We start from the raw sequence: 17,514 nt of genomic DNA, 5'->3' as shown, positions 1-17,514 counted from the left end.
TTATGGTATTGGGCTCCAAGACCTGGAACCAGCTCCCCAATTCCCTCAGATTCGTGGAAAATTAATCTATCTTTAAGAGAAGCCTTAAATCTTGCCTCGTTTCGATTCCTTATGAGCTCTGTAGACGACTGAATGATTCTCATCTTTGGGCTTGGTCCTTGATGACTTAACGAGGACACTTTACAAGTTTTGCAGTTGTTAGTAAGTGATTTTGTGTCTCCAATAGTGCCAGGATGCTCTGTATTGAGTGATAGTGCTTTTTACAAGTAAATTATTCATTCATTCATATATGCAGCTGTGATTGAGGCTGGAGAATCACATTTAAAACAATATATATATTATTTTAGACTGCGGAAGGCTTAAAGTCTGCTCCACTCCAATACAAGGTAAAGGGGATGTCATTCCCTGCCAATTTCTTTTTTTATCAAACACTACCTCTTAGATATTTCTAAATAGTGGCATGTCAGCTATCAAGAGAACCCCCCCATTCAAGGGCTGGACTTCAGTCATCCTATAAAATACTCCATCACATCTTGCCCATCTTCAAAAAATTGTGTGCACCCTGAATATCAACCTCAGAATATCGATGGGACACAATATTGAGAACAAAATATTGAAAACAAATATTGACAGATAAGTAAGTCTAGATTTTTATACCTTTTAGGGGTTGATATTCAATCGTTTAGATAAAAACTATGCTGGATTCACATAAAAACAAGGATACAATTAAAAATCCATCAACTCTCTTACAAAACCATCAATCTACACTTCCCCCTCCTAAATGATATACTTTTTAGACATCTTTTGTGACAATACAAGGAGCCATTTCTCTATTTCATTTGAAAAATCTATATTTAAGACCTATTGAAAGCTGAATCAAATGTTTTCAGGTGTTGCAATGTCCTTCTCAAGCCGTATTGACACTACTATTATTCAGTATGTACACTCACACCTCCCAATAAATTATTCTTCGCAAAACCACATCTTTAACTTGGCTCAATGCCAGTGTCTCACTGCTTGAACAATTTTCTAAAAAAACATACCTTTACATTTAGGACCTCATTATGAGTAGTATTGCAACTGGTGTGATCACATCTGATGAAATTTAACTCCGATGAGTTAGAACTCAATGGCTGCATGAATACCACCCAATTATAAGTTCTTGTGGAATAATGTGTAGATTTGGAAAATTACAGTACAAAAATCCACATGCTCCGGCATGTTTCCCGCGATACGGTATGTTTTGCCTGTAGGAATCTGAGTTGCGGGTGAAACACTGTTCAAGCAGCAACCACAATCTCTATCAGGGTGAAACACAAGCAAACCCCAAATCAACATGTGCTCATCTCTGGTATTTTGGCACAAAAGTAGTCAGACCTAACTTAGAGGCAATGTGTAAAATATATATGCATCACTACAAACCGTGATGACGCGAAAACAAAACACATGGACAATCTCGCACCAATTTAGAAAACTAGAGAAAAATGTAATGAACAATTTGACACCAAAGCAACAAAAATCAAATCAGTAGAACCGGAGAAACACAACTTTAAAAATTAGAGGAAAATAGTGCCTAGAAGCACAACGCAAAACTGCGGTCATATGGTCGCAGCAGACCTGGAACAAAGTCACAAGTTCAAGCTGACTGTGATGAAGCATGGCCTGGATACCCAGACCACATTAGGGCTGCTGAACAAAGTATCTTAAAACTTGGTTTGCATAGAGTTACAAGATCCAGCATTGAGGAGGAATTTCACAGCAGCGGTTCTGAGAAAGCTGAGGGGCCACGATGCAGAGTACATCGTTATCGAGGAAGCAGTCGATGAGGGGTTTGCCATGCAAAGTACTGCGTCGAGGAAGTGACATGCAGCCGCATTTCAGAAGAACGGGCTTGCGATGCATTGGCCTGCATCGAGGATTCGGTGCGCAGTAATCATTCCAAGAACTGTGGGCTGCGATGCAAGGTCCTGTGTAAGGGATGCATCTAGCAGTGACTGTTTCAAAGTAGAGCTGGAAGAAGATGTGTTGCACTGCATCTGTTATGCCCACAGAACCCCAGCTGGACTTGCAGAACACCTTTTAGGCCCGCTCGCAGGATCCAGGACTGAAGTAGCACCACTTCCGGGATAGGATTCGCATCAGACAGAGTATCAGTGCTGGGTTTAAGGTGGTTGGCACCTTTTCTGTCCCTGAGACTCTGACCAGGAGGCCAGCCAACTAGCTCTTGAAGTCATTATGATAGTCCTGGGTTCAAGATACAGGTACATTCCAACGTCTCAGCTGTAACAAACAGCCTTACCCGCTCACTGAACTCTACAACTAACTTGCAAACTTCTTCCAAGACAAGATCAGCAACATCTAAAGAAACTTTGAACCCCAGCCCAAGGCCACTGACTTCCTCAAGCAGCACAATGACCCTGCTACCACCACAGACATCCTACTGGAGCCAGCCCTACCCACAAGCCACAGCATCTATCAAAAACTCGGTTTCTTTCAGGGGCCCAACCGACTCATATCCTCACCACATCTTCAGTCTAGATGAAACCAGAAATAGCCATGTACTCACCACCTTAATTGCCACAACCACCTCCCCCGATGACTGGAAACATGCAGAAGTTAATGTCCTACTAAGGATACCATTGGCAGACCCCAGCAACCTCAACAACTGCTGACTGATCTCCCTGCTCACTTTCCTGGCAAAAGAATTCTAAAAAGCCATCCACCAAAATTCTCCTCACACCTGGAATGGAACCTCCTACTCGTCTCCTCCCAGTCCAGATTCCCCAACAGTCACAGCACTGAGACAGCCCTCATTGCAGCCAGAGCCTTCATTCAAGCCCTACTCGACCGAGGAGAGACTGTGACTCTGCTCTATCTAGACCTCTCAGCAACCTTCGATACAGTCTCTCACTGCACACTCATCACAAAGATGCACAGCAAAGGCCTCAAAGGAGCCCTTTTCAGATGAATAACCTCAAAAACACAACATTTCCAGCTTCCCCTCTTTACTTCTGAACCCAAGGAAATAATTTGTGGAGTATCCCAAGGATCCTCACTCAGCCACACCCTCCACAAAATGTATATGACACCTCTGGCCAGCATCGCCAATACACATGGACTAAACATCAGGGGCGGCTCTTCCACTAAGGCGGAGGGGCATCACCGAACTGCTTTCTCTCAGTGCGAGAAAGCTAAAACATAAAATGGTAATAACTTTTGGTTATTACCATTTTATGTTTCTTTCTGCATTTCGGGCGGGCGGGTAGGCGGAGCTGCCTGTGGTGGACAAGAGTGGTTTGCCCACTCCTGAATGTGCATGACTGGTTTGGGCGGCCCTCTTGGGCCACCCAAACCAGTCATGCATACTCTGCACTTCTCCATGCAGGCTGCATTGCAGCCTACATGGAGAAGAAAATGAGTTACCTACCTGTAACTTCAGTTATCCAGTAATAACCAGTATTGGTTATTACCATTTCATGTTTCTTTCTGCATTTCGGGCGGGCGGGTAGGCGGAGCTGCCTGTGGTGGACAAGAGTGGTTTGCCCACTCCTGAATGTGCATGACTGGTTTGGGCGGCCCTCTTGGGCCACCCAAACCAGTCATGCATACTCTGCACTTCTCCATGCAGGCTGCATTGCAGCCTACATGGAGAAGAAAATGAGTTACCTACCTGTAACTTCAGTTATCCAGTATTGGCATCTTTCCTAGATTCACATGCTTGAATCATCCCCGCCGTCGAGGTGGGAGTCTGATGGTAAAGATAAAATATATATATATATATATATATATATATATATATATATATATATATATATATATATATATATATATATATATATATATATATATATATATATATATATATAACAGTAGTTAAACATAATATAATAAGCTATAATGGACTGCACAGTCACTGTAGTAGCCTTCCTTGTCTTTTTGTAAAAAAGAATCAAAGTTGAAATAGCTAATCAGGCTCTAGCACCCTCTAGAACACTCCACAGAGAGGCAAGTCCCTCCGATTTTTGGGCACAGGTGACAAGAGTAATATACAGCAATAAGGGAAGCCTCTCCAGGCATGAGGGTTGGTTGCATGTGAATCTATGAAAGATACCAATTCTGAGTAACTAAAGTTACAGGTAAGTAACTAGTTTTCTTATCCAGTATGGGATCTTACATAGATTACCATGCTTAAAACATAATATATAGGAGTTAACCATTAATTTTGAGGATGGTGGATTTCAAATTGAATGCCACTTAGATATCCTTATCAATGGATATTTAAGTACATATATATATGACATATGCAACACAATATGAAGAGAACATTTATGCATTGAGAAAATAAACCAGCAATAACATGGGAAGCAAATACACTAGATTTAAAATTAATAAATAATCACCTCCAAAACAGAGGCTTACCTTATTGGGAAAGGTTACATAAAACTGCTTGTCCTGCAGCTGATTCTGTTTCTGTAGCCAAATCCAAGCAGTAGTGCTGTGTAAATGTATGCACATTTTTCCAAGTTGTGGCACAGCAAATTTTTTCCAATGGCACTCCAGCAAAAAAAGCGCTGATGATGGTAACACTGCTCTTGTGGAATGAGCTTTAGGTTTGACAGAAAGTGGACCGCCTGCTTTAGTATGACAAAATTGAATAGCCGATGCAATCTACCTTGCAATTGTTGCTTTAGTCACTGCTGTATCAGACTTTTGCACACCAAAGGACACAAACAATTGATCCGATCTTCGTATGGACTTAGTATGTGAAATATACAATTACAGACATCTCTTTATGTCCAGAGTATGAAGTGCTTTTTCAGCTGGGGAATTAGGATTAGGACAGTAAGTACGCAAAATAATCGGCTCATTAAGACGGAAAGATGATGTAATCTTAGGAATAAAAGTAGAATTCGTTCTAAGGAGAACACAGTCATTAGTAAAGTGAAGGTAGGGCTCTTTAACAGTGAAAGCTTGAATTTCACTGACTCTCCTGGTGGAAGTAAGAGCAACTTTCCAGGAAATATATTTAAGGTCAGCTCTGTGAATTGGTTCAAACGGATGTTTAATAAGTTGCGCCAAAACTAAATTAAGTCTCCATTCTGGAGGAGGATCTCTTACAGGAGTAAATGCTCCTAAACGTCCTTTCATAAGTTGTTTAACCAGTCGGCTTGAACAAAGCGATAAACCTCCAGCGGAACGACTGTAAGTAGAGATGTCGGCCAGATGTAACTTAATGGTTGTCAACATAATGCCAGATTTGGCCAGGAAGAGCAGGTAGGCAAAATGTTATCCGGAGAAGACTCCAGAGGGTGTACATCATTATGAAGGCACCACGAACAGAAATGTTTCTATTTGAGACTATAAGTCTTAATCGTGGATGGTGTCCTTGCTTTAGCAAGTATGTCTCTACAGTCTTGAGGTAGATCTAACGGTTGAATTCAGCAAGTTCAGAAGACTCGCATGTAGTTGCAGTGGGGCTGGATGTGGATGGAGAATCTGTCCCCTGCTCAATGTTAACAGTGTTGGCGATATTGGAAGGCGATACGGTCTGCATTCAGAGAGTAGGAGAAGCTCTGTGAACCAGTGGTGACGCAGCCACGTGGGGCAATGAGAATTATTCGGCAAAGCTCCATTTTCAACTTCATCCGAAGTCTCAGGATAAACGGAAAGGGGGGAAATGCATAGGCGAAGATCCCTTTCACCACACCAGAAAGTAATTTCCCCAAGAGCCTCTTTCTGGTTCTCAGCTGGTATAGAATTGGCATTTCTGATTCGCTTCGGAAGTGAAGAATCCAAGTTGGGCTTGCCCCACATCTGAAAAATGTACTCAAGAACTTTCTGGTTCAGCTCCCATTCGTGGCAGGAATTGCAAGTCCTGGTCAAGGTATCCTCTAGACTGTTCTTCGCCGCCGGAATATGTTCCACCTTGATAGATACCTGGTGAGAGAGAAGCCATTTCTATAACTCTTGTACTTCCTGTGATAGGATGTGGGAGCATGTTCCCCCTTGCTTGTTTAGGTAATGCATGCATGTGGTATTGTCTGTCCTTAATAGGACCACGGATCCTTGAATCCTTGGAAGGAAAGCCTGTAAGGCTAGAAAAATGGCTCAAAGCTCCAGGAAGTTGATGTACATTTTTGAAAGCCATTTTGCCCACTTTCCCCTTATTCGAAGGTCTTGAAGGTGAGCCCCCATCCTTCTAGAGAAGCGTCTGTAGTGAGGACGAACTCTGGTGTCCGAGAAAGGAAAGTAAGCCCTATCGAGAGATTGCTGAAGTGCTGCCACTAAAGCAAAGCTGATCGCATGGCTGGAGTTATCCTAACCAGGTCGTCGAACGATCTGGTCACCTGAAGCCATTGATTGTCTCGTTCTTCTTGTATAGGTCTCATTCTGAGATGAGTGTAAGGTACCGTTAGAATTGCAGAGGACATCATGACCAGTAGAGATGTTATCAGTCTCACAGAAGCAAATTTTCTTCCTCTCAACTTTGTTGCTAGAGAAATTAGGTGTGATTGCCTTTCTGTGGACAAGAATGCCTTGTCTTGGATAGTGTCTAAAACTGCTCCTAGAAAGAGCATCCTGTAAGACGGATGCAGAACTGACTTTTGAAAATTGATAGTTAGCCCCAGGGAATGAAACATTTGAAGGCAAATTGAAGTTCCTCTTGAGGCTTGTCGAAAAGATAGTGCTTTCACTAACCAGTCGTCTAGGTAAGGGAACATCTTCAGGCCCTACAGCCTGAGATGAGCAGCAACTGGAGCAAGACATTTGGTAAATACTCTTGGTGCTGACCGCAGACCAAAAGGGAGAACTCTGAACTGAAAATGAGCACCTGCCACAGTGAAACTGAGAAACGTTCGATGTTTGGGATGGATAGGGAAGTGGAAATATGAGTCCTGCAGATCTAGTGTTGTCATGAAATCTGCATGATTGAGGAGCTCCAAAATTTCCTGGAGAGTGACAATGTGGAAAGTCTTTTTCTGCAGATATTTGTTTAATCTCCTAGAATTGGCCTCCAGTCTCCCGACTTTTTCTTTATCAAAAAGAAGCAGGAATAATAACCCTTTCCCACTTGAGAGTGAGGCACTCTTTCCACAGCTCCTTTCCGGAGCATAATGCTGGCTTCTTGTCTGAGAGATTGAGATGAGGAGGTGGCTTCTTTAGAGGCGGGTGAGGCAAAGGGATCTTTGCGAATTCTAGGGTATGACCATATCTTACTATGTCTAGGACCCATTTGTCTGAAGTAATTTTCTTCCATTGGTCGAAATGTAAAGAAATATTGGTCATCCTGGGGATGATGTGTGGCCAAATTGTTGCAGGTTCTGGGAAGGTGTCACTGCTTTCTGGAATTGTCTCTGGCCTGGAGAGGCTGCTTTCTTCTGTGTTGCTGTCTAGAGTAAGCAGCAGCAGGGGGCTCTATACGATTGTTGTGGTTGATAGCCATATGTATATTGATAAGCCGAGGCTGGTATTTTTGGTAGCTCCCACGAAATGAGTATGAGCCTCTGCCACAGGCGCCTCAAAAAGGTGATTTCTGTACTGGAGAGTAACTAAAGCCTTAGCTGTATGTGTGTCCTTTTTAATCTCCTGTAAGGCATTGTCAATGTGTTTTGCCAAACTGTGCATCCCCATTGAATGGCATGTCTAAGATTTAGCTCTGCACCTCAGGACTAGAGGTGGGAGACTTAAGCCATCCTTGGCAACGGAGAACTGCTGCCCCAGCTAGCTGCCAAAACCTAGAGAAGCCAAATCCATGGAGATGTCAATGATTTCAGATGCTGCCCTTTCCCCCTCAGGCAGACTTTTTCTTGCCTCTTGCTTTTTGTCATCTGGTAAAATCTCGAGATACAGAGCAACATCCGACCAAATTTGGGGGTTGTATCTTCCTAAAATGGCCAAGGAATTTGCTGCATGCCTGCCATGGCGGTGAATCTTTTTCCTATATTATTTAGTCTCCTTCCAACTTTATCAGGTGGTGCAGGTATGGCCACTGAAGAATTTGTGGATCTCCGTTGAGCAGCTTGGGAAATTACAGAATCCGGCTTAGGTTGTCCATTCAGGCATGCGGGGGCATCATCGGGGCCTTGTATTTTTCAACAATTCTAGGAAGACAGTTACGAAGTAGGGGTTCTTCATGATTTTAACACCCTCTTCCCAAATATGATCAATGATGGGAATTGTGAGGACAATTTTTTTGCTCTGGTCCTTAAAATCTTATAAAAAGCAGGACTGCTCAACAGGCATGGGAAGGTGGAATTGATTAGCCGCTCTTTCCATAATGGCATGAAAGCCCCCAATGTCCTCAGAAGGAGAATCCACTGCCTGAGGAGCCGGCGGAGAAGGTGTTGGAATTAAATATTCCTCCCTCTCATCAATGGCAGTAGGTGTTTTAGGAAGTTCACCTTCCTCAAACTGTTTCATCGTTATCATCCTGCATCCTCTGATCTTGTGGCGCAAAGGATCCTGGGCCTCTATTGTAGGAACTGAAGGTGCTGCTGAATCAAAAGCAGGCAGGGGAGAAGCTTGTTTTGAACAGAGCCTGCTGCAGTAGGGAAATGGGTATGGTAATCCTGCAGCATAGCTGTCAAGTCCTGCACTAATGCCACAGGCATTTGAATCATAGGCTCATGACGAGGCATCAATACTCGAGGTCTTTCTTTAGGTTGGTAATCATCCTCGTCTTCTTCCACTTGGAACTTCACATGGAGCTAAGAGGGGCTGCGGGCTGAACTGAACAACTCATCATCCTCAGATTCCTCCAAAAACTGGCTATGAGGCAAAGGAGATATATAAGAGGGTCCAGGTAAAAATCCCTTGTCGACGGGATCATGGACGAGAACCTGGATGACAAGATTGGGTTTATTTGCAATGAAGAAGGCCTTCTCCGTTGCGGCGTTGATGAGATGATTGTCAATAGTGACACAGATACCATTGATGTTTACATGACTGTCGTCAATGATGGAGTAGTCATCGTCGAGGCCATGGACCATAGGACTATCGTTGCCGATATTGTCATCGTAGATGAAGTGGTTGTCTTCAACGGTGGAGGCATCGACAAGGGAGGCAGGTCGATGATGGGAGTGCCGCCGACCGGAGAAAGGTCGACAGAGGTGAGACTGTCGGCGGTGTACTAGCCGACAGTTAAGAGATTATCATCGATGATGGCACAGTCTTTGTCGATGGTTCCATAGATGAAGCAAGCGCCGACGAGGTTGGAGGTGGTTCCGTCGTCGACAAAGCCTTTTTTGACGACAAGGAGGTCCTGACAGACTCTACCTGAGTCTTAGGCTGTTTAAAGACAGTTTTCTGGGGCATTTTGAGCCAGTTTTTTCCCCAGATTTCTCCTCAGAAGAGAATGGCATCTTCATTTTTAGGTAGAATGCAGAACCTCATTATGGGACTTTTTTGTAGATTTGTTGTGGCCTTCGTGGGATTCCTCAGACCTGTCCCTTTTCTTAGTCAGATGAGCTGATGCCTGAGAACTACCACTGCCTTAATCCTCAGGCACCACAGAGGTTTAGAAGCAAAAGTCCTGCAAATCCTACAGTCTTTAACTTTATGAGCAGGGTAAAGGAATTACATTCAAAATTATTGTGCGGATCTTCAAAATGCAGCCTCTTCTTCCCAGATCACCAACAGGGCCTGAATAACCCTTTAAAGAAGAAGTATCAGACATTCTGTACTCACAAAGTCCAACAGATGAAAGAAAACTGAGCAGAGCAGAGCCAAGGGAGACTTCCTGTCACACGATGTGTGGTAGAAAATTTGAGGGACTTGCCTCTCTTATAGCCTATTATGATATGTTTTATTACTGTGATATATATTTTTTCTGTGAGACTCCCACCTTGACAGCGTGGATGATTCAAGCATGTCAATCTATGAAAGATCCAATACTGGATAACATGCCACCCTTTGTCTCACTGTCTGGAAGCAATACACAAAGCAATACACAAGGACCAATTGCCAGCTACACCTAGTCATGTGACGTAGGACACAGGCTTCAAGCACCAAATGTTTGGGACAAGAACATGCCTTGTAATTCTGACTTAACATCCGACTTAATCATTAAAGAGGGTTTTAAATTACAATTGTTAGACATAAACTCGACATTTCTATCTGCTCCCAGTTGAAAGTTAGCACTTATTAAATGTATTAAGGTAAACCAATGAGAGAGGTAGGCCTTAAAGGGATGTATGATGTTACCACGTGATCAAAATGATTGCGGTACATCACAACGCAGCTTTTACAACGCAAGTCGTTACCACGACTTGCGCTGTAGGGTGCTGGACTTAGGAATAGTATGATTTACAATTCCAACTCCTGCCTACGTACAGAAGGGAAGGTGTTGGATAGTAAATCATACTATTCCTTGGCCTAGAGCGCCCTCCAGTGCAAGTCGTGGTAACGACTTGCGTTGTAAAAGCTGCATTGTGAATGCATTGCGGTGTTTGTACCTTGTCGTAAAGGTTGTTTCCCCCTTGAAGTAGTGAAAAGGAATTTAAGAGTCTTTAACTACCAGGACATGTCCAGCCTTTTCAACACACTTCACCATGCCCTATGGACTATTTAGGGCCTACGAAAGGGGTAACCTAATTGTGTTAAAAAGGAAGGTTACGGCTCGGCAAAATAGTTGAAATGGCAATTTCAACTGCACACAAAGGATGTGCTGGCAGACCTGAGACATGTTGAAAAGGTTACTTAAGTGGGTGGCACAATGAGTAGCATTTAGTTTACAGGCCCTGGCTACATGTAGCACCATTTTACTACTGACGTACAAATAAATTAAATGGGTGTAAGCCAAAGCTACCATATTTAAAGGAGGGGGCACAAGAACTTTAGGACTGGTTACCAGTCCTAAAGTTAGAAAGAACCGGAGGAAGGAAGGCAAAAGGTTGGGGGAAAATCATACCAAGGACGTCAGATCCAACATCATCCAATAAATATTGGCAGGCTTCACCTGCCAATATCTATCATAAAACTCATAATTGCCAAATGTGAAATTACAGCAGTTACCAAACATATCACCATCAACCGAGGGGAGCTTTAGTCTTCGTTTTTGCCATAGAACGCTAATAAACTCTGCAACTTCTTTCTTCCTCTCTGACCTACACGATTAAGGAAATCATATTCCTGTATTCCCTCCAGCAAACTTTGAATTTGTTTCAGTGTCCTGATGAAACTCTCAGGTAAATATTTAATATATTACAAACGCTCTACACATAACATAACTAATTGAACCATTATTTAATAACTGATGATGGTCTCTGTTTCCCAAAATAGATCGGACTTTAAACAGCATAACAATGATCGGAACTGTATTCTTCATTGAATATACTTGTGAACAGATGGACAAATCCACCACACAGTAAGTCTTTTTTGACACTTAAATGCTTTTTGTGTAGAAAAAGTACAACTGTAGAACTTACTTTTTATGAACATAATACCTACTACATAATGATGAGCTTATGTCACAGACATCTTGGCACTGGAGCTTGACTGTGCTACAAAGGGACTCTATTTTCTTTTGAGCTTGGCAAAGACAGCATGCGACCTTATATGGCAAAACTCTGCAGACAAGAAAATATAAATGTCAACATATTAACCGCTACAAATGGGAAGGGTTCCTATTCTCTTGCTGGAGAACTGTGCAGTTCTCCAGCAATAGCATCTTTCAAAGATTCACTACATTAGAAAAGACTAGCAAGGTTAGAATAATCATTCATAATTAAACAGGTATGTGGAGTATTTCTAAAGAAAAAAGTAGCCATTATTTGTTCTGTTGTCACATTAGTTTAATTTGAAATGCGAACGAATCCCCCCAGGAGGGGTATCTTGGCGCCACGCAGATCACAGACAGATGGTCGAACTACTAGGCCACAAACAATGCTCTTTTAAGACGTTTCCTAAATTTGACAGAATTGGTGTGGGGCTCATTCCAATCACAGAGGGGCTCAATATGAAAACGAGCTGCCACATGATTGGTTTTTTTTTAATCTGTGGGGCTGTGAGCAAAGCTTTGTCACTTGAACTTAAGCTCTGCCAAGCCGGTAGTGGGTGAGCTTTGTGGATAGATAGCTCGGGCCTTATCAGTTCAAGGACCTGTGTGTCAAACAGCATATTTTGGAAACAATTGCCCTGACTGGAAGATTGTCGATGAGGCGTGCTGCTGTATTTTGAACTACTTGCAGTTTATTCAAAACTGTCTCATTGGTAGAGGCCAATAACGCATTGCAGTAATCCAAGCGACTGATAACCAATGCTTGGACCAAGATCCTCATCACAGAATGTGGGAGGAGGGGAAAATTCTCTGTAAGAGACGCAAATTATTAAAGCAGGTGCCAATGGTGGTCCCAACTTTTTCTTTCATACTGAGTGATTGGTCAAGGCGAACACCCACATTATTTACAACTAATTTAGGAGTTGGGCTGGGCCCCATTCAGAGGGCCACAGGTCGGGGGTCCAGAGCAGTGGGGCCTTCCCAAACAGTATATTTTTTCTTTTATTGGCATTCAACTGGAGACAGTTATTTGCCTTTCACGCCTCAATAGCTGTTATGCCTACTGGAAAGCAGGCTTCTGCATTATTCTGATCTTTATTGAGAGTGAGGATTAACTGCAAGTCATCAGCATGTGGCAATGGCTGTAAAGCAAACGTTTTAACAACTTTCTCAAGGGAGCCACATAGATGTTAAATAGTGTGGATCTGAGACAAGACCCCTCTGTGCACCCCTTTGTCAAGTTTTATGGTGTGCGATTTATAGGTACCGATATTGATAGTCTGAGTTCGATTGGTTAGGATATCGTTGAACCACGCTAGTGCTGTGCCATACATGTCTATGTCTTGCAGTCTCTGCACCATCTTAGGGGGAAATACAGTGTTGAATGCTGCAGACAGATCCAACAATACAAGCAATGAGGGTATATTTTGTCAAGAGAGTATCTTATGTGGTGACTAACCGCAATTGGAGTAGTCTCACTACTGTGCATGTGTCTAAAAATCCAGATTGAGACAGGTCCAGCAGTTTATTCGCTTCAAGCTATTCCATGAGTGTGTGTTTTTTAGACCTTTCATCAACACCCAGTTGGGAAAGTAGAGAGATGGGTCTGTAATTGTAAGGATTCTCAGGTAACAAATTGGACATTTTAGGTCTCGCTGAGCCAGCGCGCATGCGCTACTAGCGAGACATTTAGTAAGGGGTTCTTCAAAGTGCTACCCCTGGCATAGAGCTACAGTGCATGAGGCGTGCACACGCGCAAAGCAGCCATATGGCTTTACATTGCTCTCCCTCAGAGCCTCCTCTCCGCCCCTTCACTGCTACTATTTCCGTCGCTCTCCCTTAGAGCCTCCTCTCCACCCCCTTCCCTGCTGCTATTTCACACCAGTTTTCTTATCCACACTCCAAGACTCTGTTTAATTTCCTTGTGAAACGTAATGGGCGGGTTCACAGACAGTTGTGATAAAACTGCTTTTAAACCCCTCTAATACTGACCAGGACTTTCATCACACATTCTGTAATCAAACATTTAAAATGCATTGGAGTCTTTTCATGGTACAACATTCATCCTACTCTATGGGAAGAAAACAATGTCTCGTACGCATCCGCTCTAAACAAAGTCAAAATACAAATCTCGACACCCTCCCTTCCAAGAAAAACAGCAAAAGGAAACTTGCATCCATATTTTTCTACCGGCCCTCCTGTTGTTTAAATCCCTCCCCTAAACTGTTTTGCAATTAACATTTTGTTTTAAAAAAAAATAATTTTTGTGCTACTTTTTTTTTAAGTTGTCTTTTTACTTCTTTAATGTATATATCTCAAGCCTATGAAAGTCTTTCTGGAATTAACTGTGGAGAGACTTAGCTGACTGGATGCTGGATAATCCCTGCATTAAACTCAATTAAGCAACAATCCTTTTGAAAGGACTGATAGTGGAATGCAGACAAGCGCCCATTGGACTCAAAGAGCTTCAGCACCCCCCTGTGTGTGGCAGCCCAGGGTGAGACAGCTTTCCGGGCACACACACAGACGCACTAGAGTACTTCACAGATCTTTTAAAGACCTGATGCTTGTTAACAGTGGTGCTCAGCTTTTTTTTCTCATCTTTGGCAGGATGAAAGGCCGCTTCAGCCCTGTAGCCACTCACATGTGTGACATTGGGCCTCAGCAACGAAGGAGCAAGGAATTCACTGAACTCTCTCAGCAGCTTTCTCACAGTACTTCATTCATTCAGCTTGCCTGGGTGCAATACTGCTGAAATATACTGCATGGGCTTTAGTTTGTGTTGCAGCATCAGCCAATAAGAAAACCTGCTTCTGAACCATACTGCTGAGGGAAGTCATGGCTCTCATTTGGTGCATGGACAGACAGACAGTTTGTGTGCTGAACTATCCTGAAAATCGATTTGCGAAGGCATGCACACATTTGTACCCCCTCCATGCATGCAGGAACAGAGTCAGGCAGGGGGTCTGCACGTATTTTCCCAGGCACTGCGTGTGTGAGAACTCAAACACATTATCTGTGCAGGCTCTCAAATGGAATCTAATAAACCTGCCACTGAAGACGCCGGCCTGTGCCGCCCACATCATAACTGAGTCGCTATGGCGGACAGAGGACAATGGAATCGGATAAAGCTGTGTGTGGACTCTTTCTTCCTGCATGCATAATCATGGGACCGGGCACTGCGGCCTGCAGTTCCATGCAGCGGTGACACAATTCACGACTGCAAGATGTGGGCCTTCTGCAGGCTCCCATGTCCGGAAACAGACCCCACAGAGCCCCTCGCTGTAACTCTGGCTGGCAACTGCGGACCCCAAATGCCCTGTAGCCTTTGACACCCGCTGACCCCCCTGTATTATTCATGTGGGCCGTCCCGATGTAATTTGGCAGCGATTAGGTTAGCATTAGCCATCCTGTATTTAGAGGTTATCTTATGTGTTTTGTGGAATCCATTTTGTATTTCTGGCAGCCATCTTGTTTGCCATGTGCTACCACGTACGTGCCATGTGCTCTGTCCTACCTTGAAGTTGTATGCCCTTGGAATCTGCCTAGAGACAGGTTATATTTAGTTTCATCTGCTTCGCACATACTCTGTTGAGCTTGCAACTGTCCTTGCAGCTGTCCCTAGACTGTAACTGTCAGGATGTGTTCACCAGAATTAGCTACTGTTAGCTCCTCCCACTTGTTGACTGTGCATTTTCTGTATGACCTTATATGTACCTAAAACCTTTTTCTTGTACCTGTACCGCCTTCTTTTGAGCCCCTATGTGGGTATAAAAGGCCCAAGCTCCTTCCATTCAGTGGGCTACTTCAAACATTACCGAAGGGTGTTGTGTGAATGTAGTTCCACCTCATGGAGGTTTAATAAATCTTGTGTTTTCTATTCCAGTTTCTGTGCCAACTTCTATCCTATTGGTCTGAGGACTCTGTGCAGAGAAGGGCAAACCCCTAGCACTGGTAGGCCTTGCTGAGGCCCACTACTACACCAAGATAAGGCCCTGCACACTCATGTCAGAGTGTTTTGCAGCCATAAATGTGGAGATAATCTTGATTAATGGCTTGTTTCAATTAAGCGTCCCTGTCACTGTGTCCTGCACTCTCTCCTACCACTTTTCCTCATGCTTTTCACTCCCCGTGGCTGTTACTCTGCTTTGTCCTCTATCCTCACAGTTACACTGATTTTCTACACTCACTATGCTAGTCCTTCTGCCTTGCACTCTGTCCGGCTACCTTCTTGAAGAGGCAGGGAACCTACAAAACGGCTCGGCACAAGCAGCACTTGTGCGCAACTTACAACTGAGTCACCGTTAAATTGTACTGAGCCTTAGGCCTCACGCTTAGAGGGGGCACTGGGACGCTAACACTTCATGAGCTCACTTAAAACATTACCAAGATAGCTCCTGCAAAGGCGCCCTTTGTGTTATTGTTGTGTATCGCAAAAAACAACGATGTGTGTACTGGTGCCCTTCAGTCCTTTCCTTCAATGTCTACAACACGAGTAAAGAGAGGGGGTTAATAAAGTGCTCTTGAGTAACTAAAAATGTAAACAGGACGCATCGCAAAAACAACTCGCCTATAAATATAATCTAGGGTTGCTACCTTGCTTGTGCCTTACTCTATGCTGTTAGGACATCATGTTTCTACTACGGGCTTGTTATCCGGTGTGTCTGTTCTATTACTTTATCTGACATGCAAGTCCAGGTGGTTCAATTAAAAGCAATCATTTGCAATGCAATAATCTCGCATTTGCGAGAGTTGGAGCTATTAGCATTGTAAATGACAGTGCATTTCATTAATTTGTTTTGAAAACCTGCGAGCGGTGCATAAACGCCCACTTTGTACGTATAGTCCTTGCTTGTGAGAAGCAAGGCTGTCAGTAAAAGAGACTGCCAGCTTTGCTTCTCATAAGCAAGGACTATAAGTACAAATTGCTTGTTTACGCACAGCTTGCAAGTTTTCAAATGCATTAATAAAAGGCATTGTCATTTAAAATGCCAATAGCTCAAACTCTTGCAAATGCGAGACCTATTGCATTGCAAATGCTTGTTTTAAATTGGGGTGACCTGAGTTGCTTTCCAAGCAGAAGGGAATTTCACAGTATTGATTGACAGGTTAAATAACGAAAATATGGAGGGGCAAGCTGAGAGGACAGAACTGCAGAAATACGGGGAGGACAAGAATCTAAAGGAGACCCTGATTTGGCAGTTATCAATGCTTTCTTAATTGAACCAAGCAAAAGTAGCTTGAAATTGCCAAAGCCATGATCAGGATTCGATGGTTCAGAACTGGGATAAGACTGCCCACAGTCACGGTCAGCTATTTTGGGGAAAGTCAGATAAATTGTATGAATTGTTCCTTCAAATTGATTCGATAGCGCGTCATATAAGGCTTGTGACAGCACAGTCTTTTGAGAACATGCATGAGGATTTTAAAAAGTGTTGAGGACTTTAAACAACTCCTTGGAAGAGTAACCTGCCTGATTGATTTGTTGAAAGATGTATGCCTTACGGCCTTTTTTATTTTATAGTGATACCTGGGTAAGGATACTTTATATATGCCCCTTTATCAGTACAGTTTTTCAATTGGTGCCATCGCCTCTTAAGTTTTTTGCATTAAGCTTTTTCGGTTTGTAGTTTGGTTGTGTAAAAGGGTGCGTGAGTGCCGTGGTTGAAATTAGAGCAAGTTTTCAGAGGGGCTATTTTGTCAAAAGCCGAGTTTAAGGCTGATTGGTAGCATGTGAGAGCGTTATCTACATCCGCATCTGCCGATGGAAAGTGAACTTAAAATCATTTGCAATTTTGCACCAGTGTCTCGGACTATTCTTCCTAGCCTTCTGTGTATGATCAGGCACCTTTGGTGTTGTAATCTGAAAGCTGATAGGGAGTGGTCAGTCGAGGGTAGCAGTTGGGGTGTCACATCAGGCCCTTGTGCTCCTGGACCGGTCGGCCGCATTCAACACGGTTGACTATTCCATTCTTGTCAACCGTGTCGAGCAGACCGGGCTCAGAGATTCTGCTTTG

General features: G+C 43.3%; 1 protein-coding gene across 1 annotated transcript in view; it reads right to left on the bottom strand.

Annotated features, from left to right (window-relative positions):
- The window catches only part of LOC147716885 (uncharacterized), a 2,312,058-nt gene that overhangs the window by 857,904 nt on the left and 1,436,640 nt on the right, over nucleotides 1-17,514 (bottom strand). Inside the window, exon 8 of the mRNA XM_086919819.1 lies at nucleotides 11,449-11,567. Within this exon, the coding sequence (XP_086775945.1) occupies nucleotides 11,449-11,567 (119 nt within the window). The remainder of the gene's footprint in view (nucleotides 1-11,448; nucleotides 11,568-17,514) is intronic.

This window comes from Lissotriton vulgaris, chromosome 5, assembly GCF_964263255.1.
Source record: "Lissotriton vulgaris chromosome 5, aLisVul1.2, whole genome shotgun sequence".
NCBI classification, from domain to species: Eukaryota; Metazoa; Chordata; class Amphibia; order Caudata; family Salamandridae; genus Lissotriton; species Lissotriton vulgaris.
The sequence above is the reverse complement of the archived record's forward strand: the minus strand, read 5'-3'. Positions and strand labels throughout refer to the sequence as shown.